Genomic DNA, 24,463 nt, shown 5'->3' with positions numbered 1-24,463 from the left:
TTTAGAGGGAGAGAGAGAGTGAAGGGAGGAGCAGGGCGGGGGAGAAGGACAAGCAGACTCTGCACTGAGCGTGGAATCCGACGCGGGGCTGGAGCCCACGACCCCGAGATCATGACTTGAGCCGAAACCAAGAGTAAGATGCTCAACCCCTCAACCACTCAACCGACTGAGCCACCCAGGTGCCCCTATATCAGGGCTTCCGTTGTGCTGTCTGGCACACAGTAAGTGCCAATTAAATACTTACTAACTCAATGAATGTAAACCTGAGATTTGATTTACTTCAGAGCCTGCCAGCACAGAAAGAACTCACTAGCAGGACACATCCTTTCAATGCCTCGGGCCTCAATCCCTCATTTAAGGCATAAACATTTATAAACACCTACTGCGTGCCAGGACCTATAATGGGTAATTAGGAAAGACATAATTCTGAAAGCATCTTCTGAAGCAGGTGTCCTGTACACAATAAACAACCAGAGAAAAGTCCTCATTGATGTATGAACAGAACTCATATCAATGCCCAAAAGAAAAACCACCCAAGGAAGTGGCAAGTCTTCATTCAGGAGCAGCCTTGGAGCTGAATGTGATTGCGGTAGGTTACACGGCACTCCCTGAAAGATATGTCCAAGTTCTAAGTCTGGTATCGGCGAATGTGACCTTATTCAGCAATAGAGTCTTTGAAGATGTAAGTACATTAAGTAACTCGAGATGTGATCACCCTGGGTTTAAGGTGAGCCCCACATCGTTCAATCCCCCAGGAGTCCTGTGGACAGAGATCACTCCTCTTGTTAATAGAGAAACAAACTCAAATCAGAGCGGTAATGGACTTGCCCCAGGTCCTCTGCACTGGGAACACAACATGAGAACTCTCAACACCAGCCTTCACAGCAGTGAGTGGTTGGCCATGCCCCTGCCTACACACGGGGTGCCCTTGACCCCTCACCCTACTGTCAGGAACACAGTCTGGGTTTCTCTCCCTCACACTCTCATTCCCTGTGTACCACCACTTGGGGAGTTTAGGTCAGAGGTTTGGTTAGTTTGTTCACAAATTCCACTGGTCATCAGATGAGACCCATACTTACTGCCCTTCTCCAAATAAAGCCACTAAAGCCACTGGTTAGGAAGATCGTGGCTCTTCCCTTCTTTAACCTACATTGCCATTGCCATTACACGAGTGACAAGCCCCCATTGCCAAAGACATGAGATAAGCTGCCCAGCCGTATTTTGACACTTGGCACAGTCTCTACTCCTACCGCTTAGACAAATTTGATTTCCCAATCAGCTGGGATTGGCCAATGAAAAGCATCATCCCAGCCTCATTCTGCAAGCAATTTCCTGGGAAAGGCACATAGGCAATTTCCCCAAATTATCAGGAGTTAAAACCGTTTATCTTTACAGAATTCAGGAAGCATAAATATAAGAGACTGAGTCTATTTACCCCCCCAAAATTGTTTTAAATTATAAACACACAAGCATTCCAAGCAAGGGGCACAAATTCTATCTCCATCAGTTCATGCAACTCAAACTGGAAACTGGTGCTGTCCCCAACCACAGGAAAATAAGCAACTCGTCAGGGAATGCCAAGAACTTCAAGGAGGGAGGAGGTTGAATATTGTCACTTAAAATATAGTTTTATTTGCATGACAATAAAAAATAATAAAAAAAATATAGTTTTATTTGCATGTGCAAGCAAAAGCCTAGGGATTTTGCTTTTCCATAAGAGTTAGTCACATGATTTTTTCCTTCATGAAAGCTTGGGTAATGGACAGATTCTAGGTGTAAATAGGAGTAGGGGACTAGGCTCCCATGGTTCACCAGTACAGAGACAATGAGGGCTGGTGACTTGGGGTGGCCACCTGCTGTTTGCTCCTGGGTAGTTACTTTTCTCCACGAGACCCAGTAGTCTCACCTGTAAAATGGGGCTGATAATGGAACCCACTTCAGTTGACTGTTGGGATCAGGTGAAGTCACACCTGCAAAGCACTTAAAACAGAGCCAGGCACATGCAAAGCGCTCAGCAAATGTGGAGGGCCATCATGGGTGTAGCATCCTACAAGCACGCTGATTTTTGTTTTGTAACTTCCAATTACATGTTCCAAATATGGGGACTACCCACTACATTTTAATGCTAACTGCACGTACATATGAACAAGGCTCAGTTCCTAAGCCCTGCCCTAGAAAGGACTCCTGTTCTCATCCTGTTCACACCCAAAGACACAAAATGTCAAAAATCTCATGGGTACATGCCTTTTTACATGTTAACATTTCAAAATGAAATTGTCCGTGGCAAATACAAATAGTGAACTGAAAGAGGAAGTCTGAAGCATGTGCTTCAAATCAGTGAAAATGCTCACAATAATGCGAGAACTGTCATTTATTTTTCACACACATTCCTTTGAATCTTTGGAACTTTGTAACACACATATTATTTGTTAAAAAATAAGATCTGGGGCTCCTGGTGGCTCAGTCAGTTAAGTTTCTGCCTTCAGCTCAGGTGGTGATCCCAGGGTCCTGGGATCAAGCCCCGCATTGGGTTCCCTGCTCAGCGGGAAGCCTGCTTCTCCTTCTCCCTCTGCAGCTCCCCCTGCTTGTGCTCTCTTTCTCTTTTTCTGTCAAATAAATAAATAAAATCTTAAAAAATAAATAAAAAATAAGATCTGGATTTACTCCAGAGCAAAAAATAAAAATAAAAAATAAAAAAAGGATTCACTTCTTTATTTTCTCAGTGTAGTCAATAAAGTGACAAAAAAATGAAAAACTTTATACGAATCAGAGTTTGTATACCTTTAGATAATCTGTAGCAAAAGGGTTGCTTGCTGCACAGATAAGGCTAGTCTAAGTAAAGAAAGGAGACTGCTAGTGTTAAACCAGCAGGATTAAACTATTATTGGTCCTAAAGATAAGAAGGTTTTTCCCAAAGTAAAAAGGTTACAAAAAAAAAAAATTAATCCTGACAAAAATTTGACTGTAAGCAGATATTTTGTTAGGGTTGAGTATGTTCACAGCCCACAACTCCAAGACAAAGCTGGGAGGTTTCTCCTGTACCTGATGGGTCTCCTGCAGGCAAAATCGGGGCCGGAAGCACAGGAAAGTACAGAACAAGTCAGAGCGCTTCCCAAGGGGGTCAAAGACCCATCCTGGGGGGGCGGTTCAGGCATTTTCAAAGCAAAATCTGATAGAAGTAACCCCACTGGTGAAAATTTTCTCCAAAAGAAGCTTGAAAATGCTGCCCCAAACCCACTCTGATTAGCATTTAGATCAATGCTCAGTTCAAAACAGTGAATAAATGGTTGCCCTTTATAGGCTCATATTTATGCGACTGAACTGTATCTAAAAATGCAAGAAGGTTCCTGGTGGCCTGGCCTCCCCTGAGCTGCGAGCTTCCTTCAAATCAACTCATTTTCCCTGAATAGATGGACATTATGCAACAGCATCTGCCACAGACTGAGGAGACTCCAAGAAGCCATTATTGTTCATTTCCCCTTTTTTTGATGAAAGGTAAAGTATTATCTTATGTATCAAAAGAATCATGACTACATAATGGAGTGGAATGAAAAATGTCAAGACATTTTTCACATCACACAGGAGATTTCAAAGGAACTTCATGTCCGTGGCACACGACTTTGGGCCCCAGCAGAGACTTCTTTTTTTTTTTAATTTAATTTAATTTTATTCTGTTATATTAGTCACCATACAATACTTCTTTTTTTTTTTTTAAGATTTATTTATTTTAGAGAGAGAGAGAGCAATGAGTACAGAGCCTGACACAGGGCTCAATCTCATGACCTGAGATCATGACCCGAGCTGAAACCAGGAGTCAGACGCTTAACCGACTACATCACCCAGGCGCCCCTTTGAGTGTGGCTACTTTGAAAAAAGCAACATTCCTTTGTATAAAATATGGCATCGGGAGTTCTGACACATAAGGAGTGGGAGATTTATAAATTCATCTGTTGAATTAACAAAACATGTTGCATAGCATTATCATATATCCTTATGCACAGTGTGTATGACACATAATTTCAAGTCTGAACACACATTGAAAAAGGGATTTATTGAAGTATATGGGAGGGAAAAAAGCTGACTCAAATCTCTGCCAAGTCTACCATTTTAGAAGTAGTGAGACAATCCCCCTCAGCGGATTTTTAAAAAATTTTAAATTGTTGGCTAGCTCATTTTCTCCAGGGTAGATCCGGAATCTGAGGGCAGGTGACCTCACATCTAGTGATTTAAAAACATTTGCTGAAGTAAAAAAGTGGTTCCAACCATCACATTCTCCTGGGACAGTTCCATTGTCTGCCCGGTCTATCCCTGGCTCATCCGTCTCACCCATGTCCACATGACTCAGTGTCTGGGGGAAATTAGGCAAATTGGTCATCTATTGCACACTAGTGCAGAAATGGCTGTGATAATTCATGAATGACATTCGTATAACAGATTGGGAAAGAACTTGCTCCTTTAAGCACCTTCAAAAAATGGGGTGACCTTCCTCAACAAATATCCCACAGTGCTTGCAAACACAGAATCCGGAGCCAGAACAGCTGTGTGCGAAGCCTGGTGAGTGACTGAGTGAATGAACAACGGGCCCTCAGTGAACACTGTCTGCATTGCACCAAACAACCCCTTTTCCACTATATATTACTACTATCCCAACTACAACTTCCTCTTCCTTCTTCTTGTTCTTGTTCATTGTGTTGTGTTTGTTATTTGTATTAAAATTATGCATGGATATAATTCAAAGGGTCAATACTTCTGCAAGTTTTGTTATAATACAGCAACAACCCCTATCACTTTCTCCCCATCTCTCCCTCTCCGTGCATCCCGTTCAGGTGACAATTTTGGTATGTTTAGCTCCTTCTCTCTCAATGACAGAGATAACTTTTGCATTTCAGGCTCCATCCATCAGCCTCCCACTGCGGAAGATGAGGATGTAGCCATCTTTCCCCCCCGAAACCCCCAGGAGACACGCTCATCCTTGCATTCTGCCATTCCCCAACGGAGTGTTGTATTTTTGGTTAGACTGACTTTCAGGGCTGCCATGATGATGATTATGCTATACAGAGCTGGTTCATGTCGTGAGCTCTACTACACACAGATGATGTCCTGTACAACACTTCCATTCCCTGGGGTTAATAACTGTCTGTTATTTTTTGTTGAGCTTTTTCTCTAAACTTCTCAGTTATTCAACTTCAGATTCTTCACCAGCTAAAGAACTTCCTGTCAAGGCACCCAGATGCATCAAGAATGCCATCAGCCCATGCTTCCTGAAGAAGTCTGTCCCAGGGTCTTCTGATCCACGCAGACAGCACTGGTCAGGGCCTACACCACAGGCACAGCCAACATCTTCGAACCTCCCTTCATCACCATTCTGGAGATTCCCTATGCCTCTCTCCTCTGCTAGAGCCCCAATTCCATCTTCCATCTCTTCCTTCTTCATGATTTAGTCCTTCATTTTTATGGAGTTCACCTCTTTTCTGATAGTTACTTGAGAAAAGGTGAACATGAGGTATGTTTTTTTGGAGACCTTGAACTTGTGAAAACGTGCACCCTCACACTTGATTGACTAGCCCATCTCCACTGCCTTCTAGCACCTGACAAACCCCAAACAATCTGATTCCTCAGCCTTTATGGCCTGCTGCTCTTCTGTGGAAGCTTATGGGATCTGGTTTGTTTTGACAGGTGTCTGTTTCTGGTCTCTGCACTGTATCTCTAGTAGGCCCTTCAATCCGGAAATTCATGTGTTTCAGGTCCTGGAGACATTCTGTAATTATTTCATTGATGATTTCTCCCACTATGTTTTCTCTCTTCTGTCTCTCCTGATGCTTGGATTACTGGATTGGCTCTGGCGTTTTCTTATATCTTCTCTCATATTTTCTTCGTCTTTCTGTTTTACTATATGAGGGATGTCAACTTTGTCTTCTAATACATCTTTTGAGTTTTTTCATTTCTACTGTCATATTTTTACCTTATAAGAGCTCTGATGTTTGTTCTCTGAATTTTAAATAAACATGGTGTTCCTCATTTTATAATCACAAAAATCTTTTTATACTGATCATAGTTATTTGGATATTTTCTTCTCCTTGCATAGTGTCTGTTTATTCCAAGTTTCCCCCCCCCCCCCCTTCTCCATTTGACTGTTTGAATCTCACTGTTTCTGCCAGGAGATTTCCTGGGATGTCTGATAACCCTTGGTCATCGGTAAACTGGCTGGCAGCTTCCAGCAAGTGAGTGGGGCTTGTTGGCTGAGAACTACACGCTAAGGGGCGGTGGGGAAGCTATGATGCCACAGTCTCTTGCTCTTGGCTCATCCTCACTGAAGTCACATCCTCACTGAAATCACAGTGTCCTGCCTGGAGGAAGGCCAGAATGCACCACTCTCGGAGTTCAGCTGGAATGGGGAGGGGCTGTGTATTTTAGCATCTGGTTGGTATACTATTTTCAGTACAGCACCCCAACTCAAGTAGGCTTGATGTCCTTCAGCGCAGACACTTGCTATTGTACCATCTCTAGGGAGCAAACCTTAGTGTTCTGCTTGGGCGAAGTTACTCAGATGATTATTCAGCCATCGAGTTATTCACAGTGGGCAAGCAGCTCTGGGGTCCTCAGGACTTCCTAAAAGACTTTCAAGCAATTCACCTTACTTCAGCCTCTTTTTTACCTACTGTCTTCCCTCCAAAGATGCTGATTACGGCCAATTCCTGCACCGTTAGGGGATTCTTTGGCGTCCATCAGCGCTCGCGCCAGGGACAGCCTGGAATTTATGTTCTTGGACACTAATCATTCACCACTCTCCCTCTTCTTTCAGACCCACCTCCCCACATGTTTCTGTAGTCTCCTTTTTAGTCTTCCCCATCCTTGGGAGTTTGTCATTTTTCATATACTCTTGTTGTCGTTCTACCGGGTTTTCAGGAGGGACAAACTGTACATGTCTGTGCATGTGTGTGCGCCTAATCTACCACCTTTACCTAGAAAGTCAAGACTTTCTTTACCACGTCTTCCGAAACAGTCTAAGTTAGAAGAAGAGCTGCTAGGCACAGTGTGAGACTGCAGGTGAACAAATCTGGAGCCACTCACGCTAGCCTCCTCCTCTGGGAAGAGCAAGAAGAATTTGTTCGTGCTACCATAGCTTTCCAAAGCCTCTCCTTGGCCTCCTGCCTCTGCAGACAGACTCACTTTGTCTGCCTGGTTGGAGTGCAGGGCTGTGCACGGCGGGGAGAAGCAAAGGCCCAGAAGGAGAGGCAGAAATTCAGAGCTTATAACCAAAGCCCAGGGCCAGGACTGAAGCTTCCCAAGAGAGAGAGATCCTTCACGAGGCACAGCACTAATCTCAAAGTATGGAAAGGAAGAGAGTAGATTCCCTCACGCGCCCAACGAATACCACGTGACCTTTCTATCCTGAGAATGGAGGGACAGAACATTCCAGCCTCCCAAGGTCAGGCTGGAAAAGAGACGCCAAGGTCAGCCACCAGCCATGTCTCCCCGCAGTGGGGTGTTCCCCCTCCGACACAGGTGACAAGGGAGCGGGCTGTCTGCTGAGAACGTAGGAGCGTAATGCGTTGTTCTGCCGCTCCTTAGCTCCATGTGCTGCCACTCCTAACACATGTCAGCAAGAGAATGCCCTGTGCCTCGGCAGACTGCTCCCACCACGCGCTGCCGCCCAGCGGGCCTCCATCCCCAGGCACCCCTCCAGCAGCCCAGTCACCTGTGGATGATGTGGAACCTCTGCAGGTACTCCAGGGCCAGCGCCAGCTCGCAGATGTACAGCTTCACTGCCCCCTCGGTGAAGTGGACGTTCTGCTGCAGGTGGTAACGCAGGTCCCCGCCCAGGAGCAGGTCCACCACCATGAACATGTCCTCCTCGTCCTGGAAGGAGTACCTGCGGGCACAGAGGGACAGAGGAGGTGAGGGATGGAGACACTCCAACATCCTCAAGGCCGATGCCCCCATTCTACAGAAGAGCAACCTGAGGCTCAGAGAGATGCACCTGGACCATTGAAGTCACAGTGCACCATCAACAGGCTCTGGCCAGCAAATGGTATTTTAACCAATACCAGACACCAATATATGACTTTGTTTTTTTTTTTTAAATTTTTGAAGTTTTTATTTAAATTCCAGTTGGTTAACATATAGCGTAATATTAGTTTCAAGTGTACAATATAGCAACTCAACACTTGCACACATCTGGTGCTCATCACAAGTGCTCTCCTTCACCCCCATCATCTATTTCATCCATCTCCCCACCCACCTCCCCTCTGTAACCATCAGTTTGTTCTCTAGAGTTAAGGTCTGTTTCTTGATTTATCTCTCCTTTTCCCCTCCTTTGCTCATTTGTTTTGTTTCTGATATTCCACATATGAGTGAAATCATACGGTATTTGTCTTTCTCTGACTGAATTATTTTGCTTAGCATAATACCCTCTAGCTCCACTCATGTTGTTGCAAATGGCAAACTTTCATTCTTTTTGACGGCTGAGTACTATTCCATTGTATATATCACTTTATCTTTAGTAACTGCTTTAATGGGGTGTTTTCAGGACTTGTGGTAGGTAGCCTCCAAAGCTGCATCCCCTGCCCCAACATTCCTCAGTTCCCTCACCCCACATGCCACTCCCCACATAGAGCTTGGTTCTGCATCCCCTGAATGCAGCGATGCTCTGGCAAGTCCACACCCAGGCCTCAAGAGAACTGGAAGTTTCTACTTAAACTGCCTCCCAGGACCCAGCTAGAGCCCAAGCCCCATGGAGAGGCCATGAAAAGGAAAACAAAGGAGCTGCCGTCAACAGCCCTGGCTGAGCCGCCAGGGACAACCAGCAATAGTTGGCTGCCATGGTAGCGGGCCGACTCGGGTACTGGAAGACACTGTAGCTCCAGCTGACATCACGCAGAGCAGAAAACTGCCCAGCCAAGCCCAGTCAGCACACAGAACACAAGATAATGAAACAGCTGTGTTTTAAGCCACGGAGGTTGGGAGGGATTTTTGTTTTGTTTTGTTTTGTTTTTTTGGTTCTTCTGTTTGTTTTTTTCTTTTCAGTCCTAGAGAACTGACCCAGTACTTAGTTCGTTTTTACAAAAACGCATTTAGGCTTCCTAAGGACTGAAGAGCCAACATATGAACCTCAGAATGGTGTTACACAATTGTAAAGTAGAATCTCAGCATTGCAAAATGTCAAGCCAACTGAGCTAAACACACACACACAGAGGGGCCCTGTCCTAGGTGCTGGCTCCAGCCTGGGCAGAAGCCTGAACTTTGTGTTTTCATGGGCAAAAGACTCTGCTTTCTGACCTCAGTTACTTGACGCAGTGTTTCTGTCATTGGGAGCCGAAAGAGTCATCTGATACATCTTTCCACATATTTGCTACTGGGGGAAAGTGTTCAGATGCTCAGAAAGGAACCACAGGAATCAGCTATAAATGCCTCCTACAGATGCCCAATTTGTATTCTAATACTTGAAAGACTATTGAAACATTACATTAATAACCAGTGAGTTCTGCACCCTAATTCACAGCTAGACTGTCAAAGGGTATCTCATTCAATATTCCACCAGAACTCTGTGGAGGAGCAACATGAATTTTTAGGAGAGAAACTTGCAGACCAGAATGAATTCTAAAGAGGAAATCCAAAATGCAAAGAGAACAATAATTGAAGCAATAAGTCAGGTTGTGGCTTTCTCTTGCTGCAGATCCATTTTGTTTTTGCCCTGGGCCATGGACTCTACATCCCCAAGGAGAATCAATACTGTTATCAGAGAACAGAGAATGACCTTTCATCTATCTCCGCAGTTTTGCGCTATTCCAAAGCTTTGTGCCATTGTTCCTTTTGCCTCTTCTTGGACTGGAATTATAAGTGTGTTCTCATGATAATGCTGCACATTGTCATGGAAATGATGAAGACCACAAGTGAGAAATCTATATTCTATCGTCATAATGCCAACCCATGGAGAAATTTGGGCAATTAGGCTCTCCTTCCAACATCAAAGAAGTTCAGGAGTTTGGAAGGTATCAGTCCTGGCCTGGACATCAAAACAGACCAGCACAAAGAACCCAATGTCTGGTGTAAGACATTTTTTTAAACTAATTTCCAATCTTTTTCCAAAAAGCATTAAAAGTTATTTGCAAAATACATATAACTTAATAAAATTAAAAATAAATATGCCATAGAGTAGGTCAAAGAATAAAGAGGGAATTCAAGAAAATGTAAGCAGGCAAAAATACTCCCATTCATGCTCAAAGAGCTTGCCTGAAATAGGCCATAAATGCAAACATAACCTTCCCAGCAACCAGAATAAAGTGAGAAACATGATCAGCTTTATGATTCAGGGTCAATGTGGAAAAAAAATCCCCAATTGTTTAGGAAAAGCATGATTATTCCTGGTACTGAAGCCAGAAGGAAATTTCTCCCACTAGCTTCTTACAAAGATGGCATTTTGTAATTTGGCAAACAATGATCTACAAAAAATAGCTCTACACAGAGTAACATGGGATTTTTTAACAGGGATTTTTTTTTTTTTTTTGGTATGATGTTCTTCAATATACACTGAAGACATCAAATTCCAAGCCTGTAAAAGCAGTGCTACGTGGGGGAAAGGAAAGTGGTCTGGTGTCCCGCTCACGGATGAGCTTTCTTCATGAAAAGATAAATGGAGAGGACACACGGTGAACGCCGCAGGGGCCACGTCACCAATGTGAGCTCACCCACAAATGCTCAGCAGGCTTCAACCACACCCCTGCCCCATGCCAGAAGCTAGGATTCTGTGGAGAAGTTGTCCTAGATGGTTCACCTGGGTTTGGGACAATCAGAAGGGGGCTGGAGTTTGATGTCATGTGCCATGACCAGTACCCTGGATAATCCATTCCTGCGAATCCATTTTTCACCCTGGACGTGGACCTTACATTCCCAAGGAGCTCAGTATGGTCACCAGGTCACTTATAACATCCCCTATTCCCACCTCTCTGCTCTCGTCCACCCTTCCTTTCTCAGTGTGGATCATGCTTCTCAATCAGGGGCAGCGCTGCTCTCCTGGGGACATTTAACAACGTCAGGAGACACTTTTGGTTGTCACAACTGGGAGAGATGCTACTGGCATCTAGAGGCCAAGGATGCTGCTAAGCCTCTTCCAAGGCACAGGACAGCCCCCACACAAAGAAAGACCCGGCCCCAAATGTCCACAGTGCCATGGTTGAGAAACCCTGGTTTAGATTCATGCTCTTGCTCTTAGAAGCCCTCCCTAACCCTGGAAGACTGAGTTGGGTAACACTTTTTTTGGTCCCTGGTATCGTTCAATATAATAGTGTTGATAAGGTGCCTACTTTCGAGGTAGGTATTTGTAGGAGGTGTCTTCGACAGATCTGGACCCTGAGATTAAAGAACATTTCCCAGGCAATGGTAGAGCTGGGAGTTGAACCAAGATAACCCATTTCCAGAAGCAAGAATCCCTGCCTGAGGCTCTAGCAGCACTTTCCTCGTGGCACAGGGATCCTTTCTCTCCTGGTCTCTTCCCCTACCAGCCGGGCATCTCTGTGTGCACAGGGACCAGGTTTTTTTTGGCACTGTCTCCCTGCATTTAGCACATTCCCCAGAGCACCCCACACTCAGGAATGAATGGGTCAAAAGTACCCATGGCCTGTGAGGCATGTTAGTCCGTTACTCCCTCTACAGGAGGCTGGGATGAGGGGGAAGGCAGAGTGGAAGGAGAGGGGGGCGGTGGAGGAGTGACAGGACACAAAGCTCTATGGGCACTGGCCTCTGCATTTGTCGATCTCATTGCTGATGGGAGCCTCCTTTTCATCTGGCCTCCTCTCCTTGCAGAGACCAGGACTCTCATTGGTCTGAGAGTGACTCTCCCAGCCTCCCTCCATAGCCTCACTCATGCAGAAGTGACCTGTCTGATGTTTGGAAGGAGCTGCCAGTATGCTTAGTTCAGCCCCCTCAGGGTTCCCACCAGGCTTCTGGATCTGCCCATAGAGGGCTGGTACTCAGTCCACTCCCTGCCATGGCGAGGGGCCTGGCCAGTGGAGAGGAGACTTGCAGGTGAGCCCATATCCTTAGGGTGATTCCATTTCAAAGCTGAAGTGTTAGCAAGCCCTTTGAGTGCAGAACTAAAGCCAAGTTCTTCAATCAACTTTGTGTGCAACAAAGCTGATACTTTCACCCCCATGTGTCTGAGTCCCATGGCATCTCTTGAGTGGTCCCAGACTCAGGTGGGAAGGAGGGGTGCTATCCACAGACCTCCCATCATCCCTCAGCACTTATCCCATTTAACCATGCAAGGTGGGCATTATGCCTCTCATTTTTCCAATGGAGGAAACCAAGGTCAAGAGAGGTTGACTGGTGCCCAGTCCAGGTGAGGCCCCTTCTTCAATAACACATCTTATCCTCTAGAACCAGCCTCAGGAGGCTTGCACACTAAAGGCAAGCCATGTTAAGCACGTGTGAGAAGACACATGGGCACATATGAGAGAGGTACTGTGTCCAGGGGGAACTCTGAGTCAGAACACCTGGTCCAGCTCCCGCTCTTACTTCATCTCAACTTGCTCACACCTGGTGCCAGGAAGCTGCCAGCCAACCACGTATTGTCAGTGGCAGGGGAGGCATGGGAAAAAAAGGGCATTTCATGCAGGAAATCGTAAGCCCTTCTTAGTGCTCCAGCAGCATGGCACCACTCAGCCATTTGAAACACACGCCTTTCTCCACTTTTCTTCCCTGGGCAAAAGGAGCCAAGCCAGAAGATGCCCTGTGGGTTAGTCCTCTGGAAGCCCCGGCAGCTGGGACAAGCCACGTGTCTCCGACATTCACCTCCTGTGTCCTTATTGTGTGGCACCTGCTGGGACAAGGAGGTGAGCATCTCTCGGACCATTTCCTGTGCAATCCAATCTCCAAGGGGGAGCAGATAGAGAGGAGGGCTCACCGACCACACTCACGGCCAGTGATTCTCTGAGATTGAACACGCAGCAACAGAACAGCTAAAAATACCCTCTTAGGCTCAGAAATCCAATAATGGGATGCTGGGCCTTCCGTCAGCTCATATTGTACAAATAACAAGGAGGTTATCAAGCCTGAATTGTACTTGATACATAGAAGTCTTTAATAATATTCACAATAACCTTTTAAAAAAAAATTTTTGAATGAGCCACAGAAGTGCTCAAGCCATTCATACGTCCTGGCCCTCATTGTTCTCCACATCAGGCTGATTCTGTCCTTGTCACCTTCCCAGAAGTCAGTGCTGCTGGTTGGCTTCCATGTGCCTTCTACAGGCCAAGTGGCAGCAAGGGGACACTCTCAAACACCATCCAGCTCCCCAGCACCAGGCAGTTTGGGGGAGGAGCACTCCGAGGACCAGGCAAAGGTGAAATGCAAGCTCAAGCAAGCTCAGCTATGCAGCAGGCCTTTGCAGACCGTAAAGTGTGTCTGTCTTTGTAAATGCAGAGCACTGTTCTTGTGGCTTAATGGTTTTATTTAATTTGTATCCTGCATGCTTCTAAAGGTTTTGCGGTGGTTAACAAAGTAAGACTGATGGAAAAGACAGGAAAAATGTGGAATAATGGAGTAGTACATGTACCATTCACCTGGACAAACTGTGCACGTGGAATGGCAGCTCTGACCGTCCCAGTGCAAGCAAGCAATGGGCAGAGCAGGATGGACAACCCAGCCCTCACTGTGTGGATGTATGAGATGAAGCCAAACCTTCCCCCTTGGGCTGAATTCCGAAAGAAATGTATAACTTGCATTTTTTTTTGCCATTTTCTTTTTTTAAATTAAAAAAATTTAATTTTATTATGTCATGTTAGTCACCATACATCATTAGTTTTTTGATATAGTGATCCATGATTCATTGTTTTCATATAACTTGCATTTTTTTAAAAAGGGGCATTGGATAGAAGAATGGGAAGTGAATAATGGTAATTCACACTATGAAGGGCTTCCCGTATATGTCTGCACTCATGAGAAATATCGGTCTGTAGTTCTCTCTTACTGTACTACCCTTATCTGTTTTTGGTGTCAGAGTAATTCACGTTCCATAAAATGAACTGGGAAGCATTTCCTTCTCTTCTGTTTTCTGGAAGAGACTGTATAAAAAAATCGGTGTTAATTCCTTAAATATTTGATAGAATTCTCCAGGGAAACCATCTGGGAATGGACTTTTGTTTTCAGGAGATTTTAAATTTTGAATTCCATTTATTAAGTTATAGGATTATTTGGGTTAATTTTTTTTCCTTGGTTCAGTTTTGATAGTTCGTAGGTTTGAGGAATTGGTCCATTTCTTCTAAGTTGTCAAATTTATGAGATTAAAATTGTTCATAGTACTCCCTTATTATCCTTTTAAGGGCTGCAGGACCTGGAGTGATAGTCTCTGTTTTACTTCTGATATTTATGACTTGTGTCTTCTCTCAGCTTCTGTTTGTCAGTTTTGCCAGAGGCTTATCAAATTTTTTAATTTTTTTTGAAGAATCAGCTGACTGATTGATTTTTTTTCTATCGCTCTCCCATTTTCAATTTCATTGATTCTACTCTTGATTATTTCCTTCTTTCTTCTTGCTTTGGGTTTATTTTTCTCTTAGTTTTTTGAGATCAAAACTAGATTGTTAATTTGAGACCTTTCCCCTTTTCTAGTGCAAGCATTTTGAGCTATCAACGCCATCATCACTGCATTAGCTGAATTCCACAAATTTTGATATGTTGTTTTCCTTTTCATTCACGTATTTATCTTTATTTCTTTTGAGGCTTTTTCTTTGACCCAAGAATTATTAGAAATTTGTGCTTAATCTCTAAGTATTTGGAAATTTTCTTGTTGACCTTCTGTTATTTATTTCTACTTTGTTTCTGTTATGGGCAAAGAACATGCTTTGTCATGATTTCATTTTTTAAAATTTGCTGAGGTTTGTTTTGTGGCCCAGGAATTGGTATACCTATATGAATATTCCATGGCATTGGGAAAACAAGTACATCTTGCTGTTACTGGGTGAAATGATCTATACATGTCAGGTATTATGGACTGATCATGCTTCAGTTCTTACATCTTCACTGACTTTCTAACTATAAGCTCTATCAATGGCGGCTAGGAATGACTGTCAAAGTCCCCAGTGATAATTGTGGATTTTTTTGTTTCTCCTTTCAGCTCTATCAATTTGTGTTTCATGTTATTTGGAAGCTGTGATGTCTGACTCATTTATACCTCATTATTATTTGAACCACTTTTAATATATCATTCTATATCATATTACTGTGTATACATTGTTTTTGCTTTTTCCTTGTTATAAGTAATGCTGCAATGAGGTTCTCAATATATTTCTTCTTGTGCTTACATGTGCAAGGTAATTTATTAAACAAATATTCACTGAGCACCAACTATATGTCAGACACTGATCTAGGTGCTTTGGATAATGTACATAAAGAACAGAAACCATGTTCCTGTTCTCCAAGGGATTGCCTAAAGTGAACTAAGCAACTAGCATAGTAAGTAGAACACAGGAGACTTTAAGCATGCTGATTATAAGAATGAGTGAATAATGCCCAGTGCTCATTACAACACGTGCCCTCCTTAATACCCATCACCCTGTTACCCCATCCCCCCACCACCCTCCCCTCTGAAACCCTCAGTTTGTTTCCCAGTAACTGAACATAATAAAAAAATAAAAAAGATTTTTCTCGTGTTAAAAAAAAAAAAAAAATTCCAAGTAAAAAAAGAATGAGTGAAAAATGAATAAAGCTAGCATTCTAATAGCAAACATACCGACTGATTCACATGGACATGTACCACATGCTTACTCTTACAATCCTTATAATAACTCCAGAGTAGTACACAGTTATACCTATTTCACTAAGGAGCAAACAGTCACCAAAAAAATTAGCTTACTGATAGGCAGGCTCTTGACTTATTTTGTAAAAGGAGGGTCGTTTTAACCTGTGGCAAGTGGAAGGTCTTCTCAGCAAATGGTTCTATATCAATTGGAATTGGATATCCTTATGGAGAAAAATTAATTCTAACAAACACCACACATCGTATACAAGTACCATTTCAATTGGATTACAGATCTAAAGGTGCAATGTAAAACCCTGAAACTTCTAGGAAAAAAAAAACAGATCTTCATGACTTCAGGGTAGACAAAAATTTCTATACAGGATATTAAAAGCACTAATCAGGGTGCCTGGGTGGCTCAGTCGGTTAAGCGTCTGCCTTTGGCTCAGGTCATGACATCAGGGTCATGGGATTGAGTCCCACATCAGACTCCCTGCTCAGTGGGGAGCCTGCTTCTCCCTCTCCCTCTGCCCCCCCCACTTGTGCTCTCTCTCTCTCTGTCAAATAAATAAATAAAATCTTTAAAAAAATAAAAAATAAAAGCACTAATCATAAGAATGCATGGGGGGGGATGGGTTAGCCTAGTGATGGGTATTAAAGAGGGCAAGTATTGAATGGAGCCCTGGGTGTTATATGCAAACAATGAATCATGGAACACTACATCAAAAACTAATGATGTAATGTATGGTAATTAACATAACGTAATAAAATTAAATTAAGTTAAAAAAAAGAATACACTGGAAAATTAGACTTGATTAAAATTGAGAACTTTAGTTCTCAAAAAACACACAAAGAACCACAATGAGATACCACCTCACACCCGTCAGAATGGCTAAAATTAACAAGTCAGGAAATGACAGATGTTGGCCGGGATGCGGAGAAAGGGGAACCCTCCTACACTGTTGGTGGGAATGCAAGCTGGTGCAGCCACTCTGGAAAACAGTATGGAGGTTCCTCAAACAGTTGAAAATAGAGCTACCCTATGACCCAGCAATTGCACTAGGTATTTACCCAAAGGATACAAACTTAGTGATTCAAAGGGGCACCTGCACCCCAATGTTCATAGCAGCAATGTCCACAATAGCCAAACTATGGAAAAGCCTAGATGTCCATCAACAGATGAATGGATAAAGAAGATGAGGTATATATATATATATATATATATATATATATACACAAAATGGAATATTATGCAAAAATGAAATCTTGCCATTTGCAACAACGTGAATGGAACTAGAGGGTATTTTGCTAAGCGAAATAAGTTATTCACAGAAAGACAAGTATCATATGATCTCACTGATATGTGGAATTTGAGAAACAAGGCAGAAGATCATAGGGGAAGGGAGGGAAAAATGAAACAAGACGAAACCGGAGAGGGAGACAAACCATAAGAGACTTAATCTCAGGAAACAAACTGAGGGTTGCTGGAGTGGTGGGGGGTGGGAGGGATGGGGTGGCTGGGTGATGGACACTGGGGAGGGTATGTGTTGTGGGAGTGCTATGTATTGCGTAAAACTGATGAATCACAGACCTTTATCCCTGAAACAAATAATACATTATGTGTTAATAATAATAAAAAGAGACATTAAAAAATAAAAAAATAAAATAAAAAATAAAAATGCCTTTGATTTCCAGACAAAAATATGGAAAAAAATCCACATGGAGAATAAAAATGGGGCAAGATTTTCACAATTTGGGGATATGTTTAAAACATACACAATTCTTTGTAATATTTTTGCAGTTTCTCTAACTTTGAAACTAAATCAAAATAAAAATTACCAAAATACACACACACACACACACACACACACACACACACACACACACACACACACGGGATTGTTTCCATTTAAAATATTGTTAACCTCAAGGGCGCCTGGGTGGCTCAGTTGGATAAGTGACTGCCTTCGGCTCAGGTCATGATCCTGGAGTCCCTGGATTGAGTCCCGCATCGGGCTCCCTGCTCGGCAGGGAGTCTGCTTCTCCCTCTGACCCTCCCCCCCATGTGCTTTCTCTCTCTCTCAAATAAATAAAATCTTTAAAAAACAATAAAAAAATAAAATATTGTTAACCCCAAGGTAACCAATAAGAAAATAACTAAAAAATATAGTTAAAGAAATGACAATAAAAATTTTAAAAAATATACTAGAAAATATGTGTATTACATAGAGGACAGCAGGAATGGAGGAATGAGGGGAAAAATCATAAGACATATAGAAAAAATAGCCAAGTGGCACATGCAAATACTATCTTATCAGTAATTACATTAATGTAAATAGACTAAATAATGCAGCTGAAGGCAGAGATTAGGGGCACCTGGGTGGCTCAGTCAGTTAAACATCTGCCTCCAGCTCAGGTCATGGTCCCAGAGTCCTGGGTTCAAGTCCCGCATCGGGTTCTCTGCTCAGTGGGAAGCCTGCTTCTCCCTCTCCCTCTGCCACTACCCCCTGCTTATGCTCTCTCTCTCTCTCTCTGTCAAATATTTTTTAAAAGGGCAGAGATTGGTGCATTGGATTTTTTAAAATGATCCGACTGTATACTGTTTACGAGAGATACACTTTATTTTTTTTTAGCAACTCAGAACACTTTTTAACACACAAATATCATCGACCCAATAAAACATGTGCTGCAGGAGAGACACACTTTAAATTCAAAGAAATAATTAAGCTTCAAGTAAAATAATGGGAAAAGATTTAGCATCCAAACAGTTACCAAAAGAGATCTGTAGTGACTATACTATTATCAGACAAAATGGACTTCAAGAGAAAAATTGTTACCAGATACAAAAATATATATATTTTATAATGATAAAAGGGCTACTCATTCAAGAAGATACAGCAATTATAGATAACTATGTACCTAAAAGCAGAATCCGAAAACAAAGCAAAAACTGACAGGACTGAAGAAAGAAATTATCAAACTAACAGTCACAGTTGGAAACTACAATATCGCAGTTTCAACAGTGGATAGAAAAAGTAGGAAAAAGATAAAGAAATAGAAGACTTGAACTGCATTACATCCCAAAGAACAAAGACAAAAGCCCCACTACCAGATAGAACACCCCAACCAATAATAGACAAACATACATCCTTCCGAGTACACATGAATCATTCTCCAGGATAGACCATGTGTTAGACCATAAAACAAGTTTCAGTAAACTTAAAATGACTGAAATTGTATAGTATGTTCCATGATGATGAAGAAGAAAACTTTGAAAATTCACAAATTTGTGGAAATTAAACAACATAATCCTAAACAGCCAGTGGATCAATGAGGAAATCACAATGAAAATTGTTTTTAAAGTTATAAACAGAAAATATTTTGAGATGAGTGGAAACAAAACTGCAACATAAAAAGTGGGATGCAGCTCAAGCACTGTTTAGTTATAAACATCTATGTTAAAAAAGAACAAAAATCTCAAAGCTTCTACTTTAAGAAAATGGAAAAAGAAAAGCAAAATAAACTCCAAACCAGCAGAAGGAAATAACAGAGATTAGAGCAGAATTTAATGAAGTAGGAGATAGAAAAACAGTAAAGAAAAATAGCAGAACCAAGAGTTGGTTCTTCCAGAGAGCAAGAAAATTGCAAACCTTATCTAGAATGAGGAGGGAAAGAAAAAGAGACAAAGCATTAAATTAGGAATGACAGAAGAAACATCACTACCAACCTTATGGAAATAAAAAGATTATAAGAGAATAGTATAAATCATTTTATGTCAACAAATCAGATAACCTAGATGAAATGGACAAATTCACAGAAATATGTAAACTATAAAAACTTATTCAAAAAGAAATAGAAGTCTGATTAGAGTTTTAATAAGTGAGGAAATTAAATTAACAATAGTAATAATGACTACCCACAAAAAATTCAGACTCATATGGCTTCACTGTGAATTTTACCAAACATTTAAAGAACAATCAACAACAATCCTCTGCTGGGGCACCTGGATGGCTCAGTCAGTTAAGCGTTGGACTCTTGATTTTGGCTCAGTTCATGATCTCAGTGTTGTGAGATTGAGCCTCGAGTCTAGCACTGGGCATAGAGCCTGTTTAAGATTCTCTCTCTCCTGCTCCTCCCCGGCTCTCTCTCAAAACAAAAACAAAAACAAAAACAAACAACAACAACAAAACCAACCCACAATAATCCTTTGCAAATTCTTTTTTTTTTTTAAGATTTTATTTATTTGACAGAGAGAGACACAGCGAGAGAGGGAACACAAACAGGGGGAGTGGGAGAGGGAGAAGCAGGCTTCCCACGGAGCAGGGAGCCTGATGCGGGGCTCGATCCCAGGACCCTGGGATCATGACCTGAACCGAAGGCAGATGCTTAACAACTGAGCCACGCAGGTGCCCCCAATCCTTTGCAAATTCTTTCAAAAAATAGAAGAATTATTATCTTTTTAATCCTTTTGTTTCTGTTATGGGCACAGAATAATCCTACTCGTTGCAGGAGGCATGTTTTATCCTGATATCAAACTCAGACAAAGACATCACAAGAAAGGAAAACTATAGACAGATCTCCTTTATAGACGCAAAAATCCTCAAGATACTGTGATGAGAATTTAGCAACATATAAAACAATTATACATCATGACCAAGTATGATTTATGGTATAAATGCAAGGTTTTCATACACAAAAATCAGTGTAAGATACCATGTTAATAGAATATGATCATCTCAATATCTACAGAAGAATTTGATAAAATTCAATACTCTTTCATGATAAAAAATAATCAACAAACTAGGAAGAGAATGGAGGTCCCTCAATCTGATAATGGGCATCTACAAAAGAAAGAAAAAAAGAAAGAAAGAAAAAGAAAAGAAAAGAAAAGAAAAGAAAGAAAGAAAGAAAGAAAGAAAGAAAGAAAGAAAGAAAGAAAGAAAGAGAAAGAAAGAAAACAAAAACACACAATCAAATCAGACTTAGGAGGGCAAAACTGAATGCTTTCCCTTTAAAAAATAAGGAATAATGTACTACATGTTGGCTAGTTGAATTTAAATTAAAAAAAAAAAACAAGGAATAAGGATGTCAACTCTCACCACTTTTTTAAAATTTTATTTTATTATGTTATGTTAGTCACCATACATTACATCATTAGTTTTTGATGTAGTGTTCCATGATTCATTGTTTGTGTATAACACCCAGTGCTCCATGCAATACATGCCCTCTTTAATACCCATCACCGGGCTAACCCAACCTCCCACCCCCTCCCCTCTAGAACCCTCAGTTTGTTTCTCGGAGTTAATAGTCTCTCATGGTTCGTCTCCCCCTCCAATTTCCCCCCCTTCATTTTTCCCTTTCCTACTATCTTCCTCTTCTTTTTTTTTTTTTTGACAAATATTATTTGTTTCAGAGCTACAGGTCTGTGATTCAACGGTCTTATACAATTCACAGCGCTCACCATAGCACATACCCTCCCCAGTGTCTATCACCCAGCCACCCCATCCCTCCCACCCCCCACCACTCCAGCAACCCTCAGTTTGTTTCCTGAGATTAAGAGTCTCTTATGGTTTGTCTCCCTCTCTGGTTTCATCTTGTTTCATTTTCTCCTCTCTTCCCCTATGATCCTCTGCCTTGTTTCTCAAATTCCTCATATTAGTGAGATCATATGATATTTGTCTTTCTCTGATTGACTTATTTCGCTTAGCATAATACCCTCTAGTTCCATCCACGTCGTTGCAAATGGCAAGATTTCATTTTCTTTTGATGGCTGCATAATATTCCTCTCTCTCTCTCTCTCTCTCTCTCTCTCTCTCTCTGTGTGTGTGTGTGTGTGTGTGTGTACATGCACCACATCTTCTTTATCCATTCATCTGTCGATGGACATCTTGGCTCTTTCCATAGTTTGGCTATTGTGGACATTGCTGCTATATATATTGGGGTGTACGTACCCCTTTGGATCACTACCTTTGTATCTTTGGGGTAAATACAAAGTAGTGCAATTGCTGGATCGTATGGTAGCTCTATTTTCAACTGTTTGAGGAACCTCCATACTGTTTTCCAGAGTGGCTGCACCAGCTTGTATTCCCACCAACAGTGTAGGAGGGTTCCCCTTTCTCCACATCCTTGCCAACATCTGTTGTTTCTGACTTGTTAATTTTAGCGATTCTGACTGGTGTGAACTCTCACCACTTCTATTCAGCACTGTACTGAAGCTCTAGTCAAGGCAATTAGGAAAGAAAAAATTATATCTAGATTAGAAAGGAAGTAAAACTATCTCCATTCACGAATTAACTGATATTTTATATGGAAAAATTTAAAGAATCTACAAAAAAAAAATCCTTTCAGATTGAATGGAATCACTAAGGTCACATGAAACAGAAATCAAGAGACAACAACTGAAATGGATTTCTACATAGTAGAAATGAACAATCTAAAAAGGAAGTTAAGAAGACGATTTCATTTGCAATAGCATAAAAATGATTACAACACTTAAGAATAAATTTAACAAAAATATACAAGACTTTTATAATTGCAAGCTATCAAACATCATTTAAAGAAATTAAGTAAGACACAAAAAATGGGAATGTTTATGGATCAAAAGACTAAATATCAAGAGGTCAATACTCCCTAAATTCATCTATTAATTCAGTGCAACCCTTATCAAAATTCTAGCTACAGTTTTTGCAGAAATTGCCAGCTGATACTAAAATTCATATGGAAATGCAAGAAACACATAATAACTAAAAACTTTTTTAAAAAAGAACAAAGTTAAGGGACTCACCCTAACAATTTCGAACTTACTACAAAGTTACAGTAACCAAGACAGCACAGTACTGGTCTAAGGATGGACATGTAGATCCATGGAACAGAACCGAGAGTCCAGAAGTAAGCCTTTATATTTACAATCAATTGATTTTGGCAAGATTGTTAAGATAATTCAATAGGAAAGAAAAGTCTTTTCAACAGTCATGCTGGAACATCTGAATATCCACATGCAAAAGAATGAAGCTGAACGCTTACCTGACACCATACACAAAAATTAAATCAAAATAGATCACACACCTAAATATAAGGCTAAAGCTTAAAAAAATCTTAGAAAAAAAAAATAGGTAGTACTCATAGTACTGATTGTAGTGTAAACTGGAAAACTACTTGGCGGTACGTACTCGAGTTGAACATACATATGCCCAAAGATCCAGCAATTTCATTCCTTCATATGTACCCAGAAAAATGTTCACCTATCTGTATCAAAATGGACGCACCAAAATGTTCATAGCAAGAGTGTAAATGCCAATAATGGGAAACATTCTCGCTTTTTAAATTCTGATTAAAAGTCCATTAATAGAAGAATGTACAAATAAACAATAGAGTATATATATATATATATACAGAAATACTGCTACACACAACGAAATAAATGGATCTCACAGATATAATATTAAGAGAAAGGAGCAAGAAAGAGTAAGCACATGATTCTGCTCATGAAAAATTTAAAAACAAGCAAATTTAATTTTTGACATCAAAAGTCCCCAAAGTGGTTGCCTTTGAGGAAGGGGGCAATAACTAGAAAGGCAAACAGGACTCTGGAGGGCTGGTGTTCTAAGTGAGGAATCAAGGTGCATTCACAGGTGAAAATCAAGGCGGACACAATTTGTGTACTTCCTCACAGATCTTTTTTTTTTTTTTAAAGATTTTATTTATTTATTTGACAGACAGAGACACAGCGAGAGAGGGAACACAAGCAGGGGGAGTGGGAGAGGGAGAAGCAGGCTTCCTGTGGAGCAGGGAGCCCGATGCAGCGCTCAATCCGAGGACCCTGGGACCATGACCTGAGCCCAAGGCAGACGCTCAATGACGGAGCCACCCAGGCGCCCTCTTCGCAGATCTTATACCTCAATAAAACTGACATTAAATTCTCTGCTTTCCCACACCTTACAAATCACTTGATGTCATTAAGCACTGCAGTTTCGAGGCCAACCTTTTGGTTGTGAAATGTTCTCAGTGTAATTTTAACAGGCGTTTCATGGTTAAGAGTGTATTAGTTTGTAGGGTTACCTTAACAAAATACTGCATACTGGGTGGCTTAACCACTAGAAACGTATTCTCTGATGATTTAGAGGGTGAGAAGTCTGAGATGGAGGTGCAGAAAGAACTAGCTTCCTCTGGGGTCTCTCCCCTTGGCATGTACATGGTCTTCTCTCTATGTCCTCCTGTGGTCATCCCTTTGTGCATGTCTGTTTCCAGATCTCCTCATCTCATCAGGATACCACCCCAACCCAATGATCTAATTTAACCTTAATTACTTCTTCAAAGGCCCTATCTCCAAATACAGTCACCTCCTGAGATAATGGGGGTTAAGATTTTAACACATTCATTTTGAGTGGACAAAACTCAGCCCATTACAATGAGTGAGGCTGATATCTATCCACAGATTCATTTGCTACTTGGGCCTTGTCCTCTGCGCACGGTCTGTCCTTATTTGTTGCCCATTTATTTACAGGGCTTTTTGACCTTTCCTTTGCTATTTGCAGAAGCTACTTATATATTGGAGACTAACCTTGTGACATGTATATATGCTGAGAGTGCCTTCTCCCATCCGGTACTCTGACTCTTCACTTTGTCTCCTGTGGGATTCTTATTCTCTGCATTCACTTAACTTGTTGATTGTGTCTTACTTACTATCCCTTTGACCTATCCACCAATGAGAGCGGTGAGTTAAAAATCTCTCAC

At 41.6% G+C, this 24,463-nt stretch overlaps 1 protein-coding gene across 2 annotated transcripts in view; it reads right to left on the bottom strand.

Annotated features, from left to right (window-relative positions):
- The window catches only part of STK32B (serine/threonine kinase 32B), a 415,059-nt gene that overhangs the window by 115,097 nt on the left and 275,499 nt on the right, over positions 1-24,463 (bottom strand). For both annotated transcript variants that reach the window (XM_028089513.1, XM_028089520.1), the window contains exon 4: positions 7,700-7,873. In XM_028089513.1, coding sequence (XP_027945314.1) covers positions 7,700-7,873 — 174 coding nt within the window. The remainder of the gene's footprint in view (positions 1-7,699; positions 7,874-24,463) is intronic.

This window comes from Eumetopias jubatus, unplaced genomic scaffold (assembly GCF_037043125.1).
Source record: "Eumetopias jubatus isolate StellerSeaLion01/CBP00866 unplaced genomic scaffold, mEumJub1_p1.0 scaffold_2, whole genome shotgun sequence".
Lineage (NCBI taxonomy): Eukaryota > Metazoa > Chordata > Mammalia > Carnivora > Otariidae > Eumetopias > Eumetopias jubatus.
Note: the sequence above shows the minus strand (reverse complement) of the source record. Positions and strands in the feature narration are given on the sequence as shown.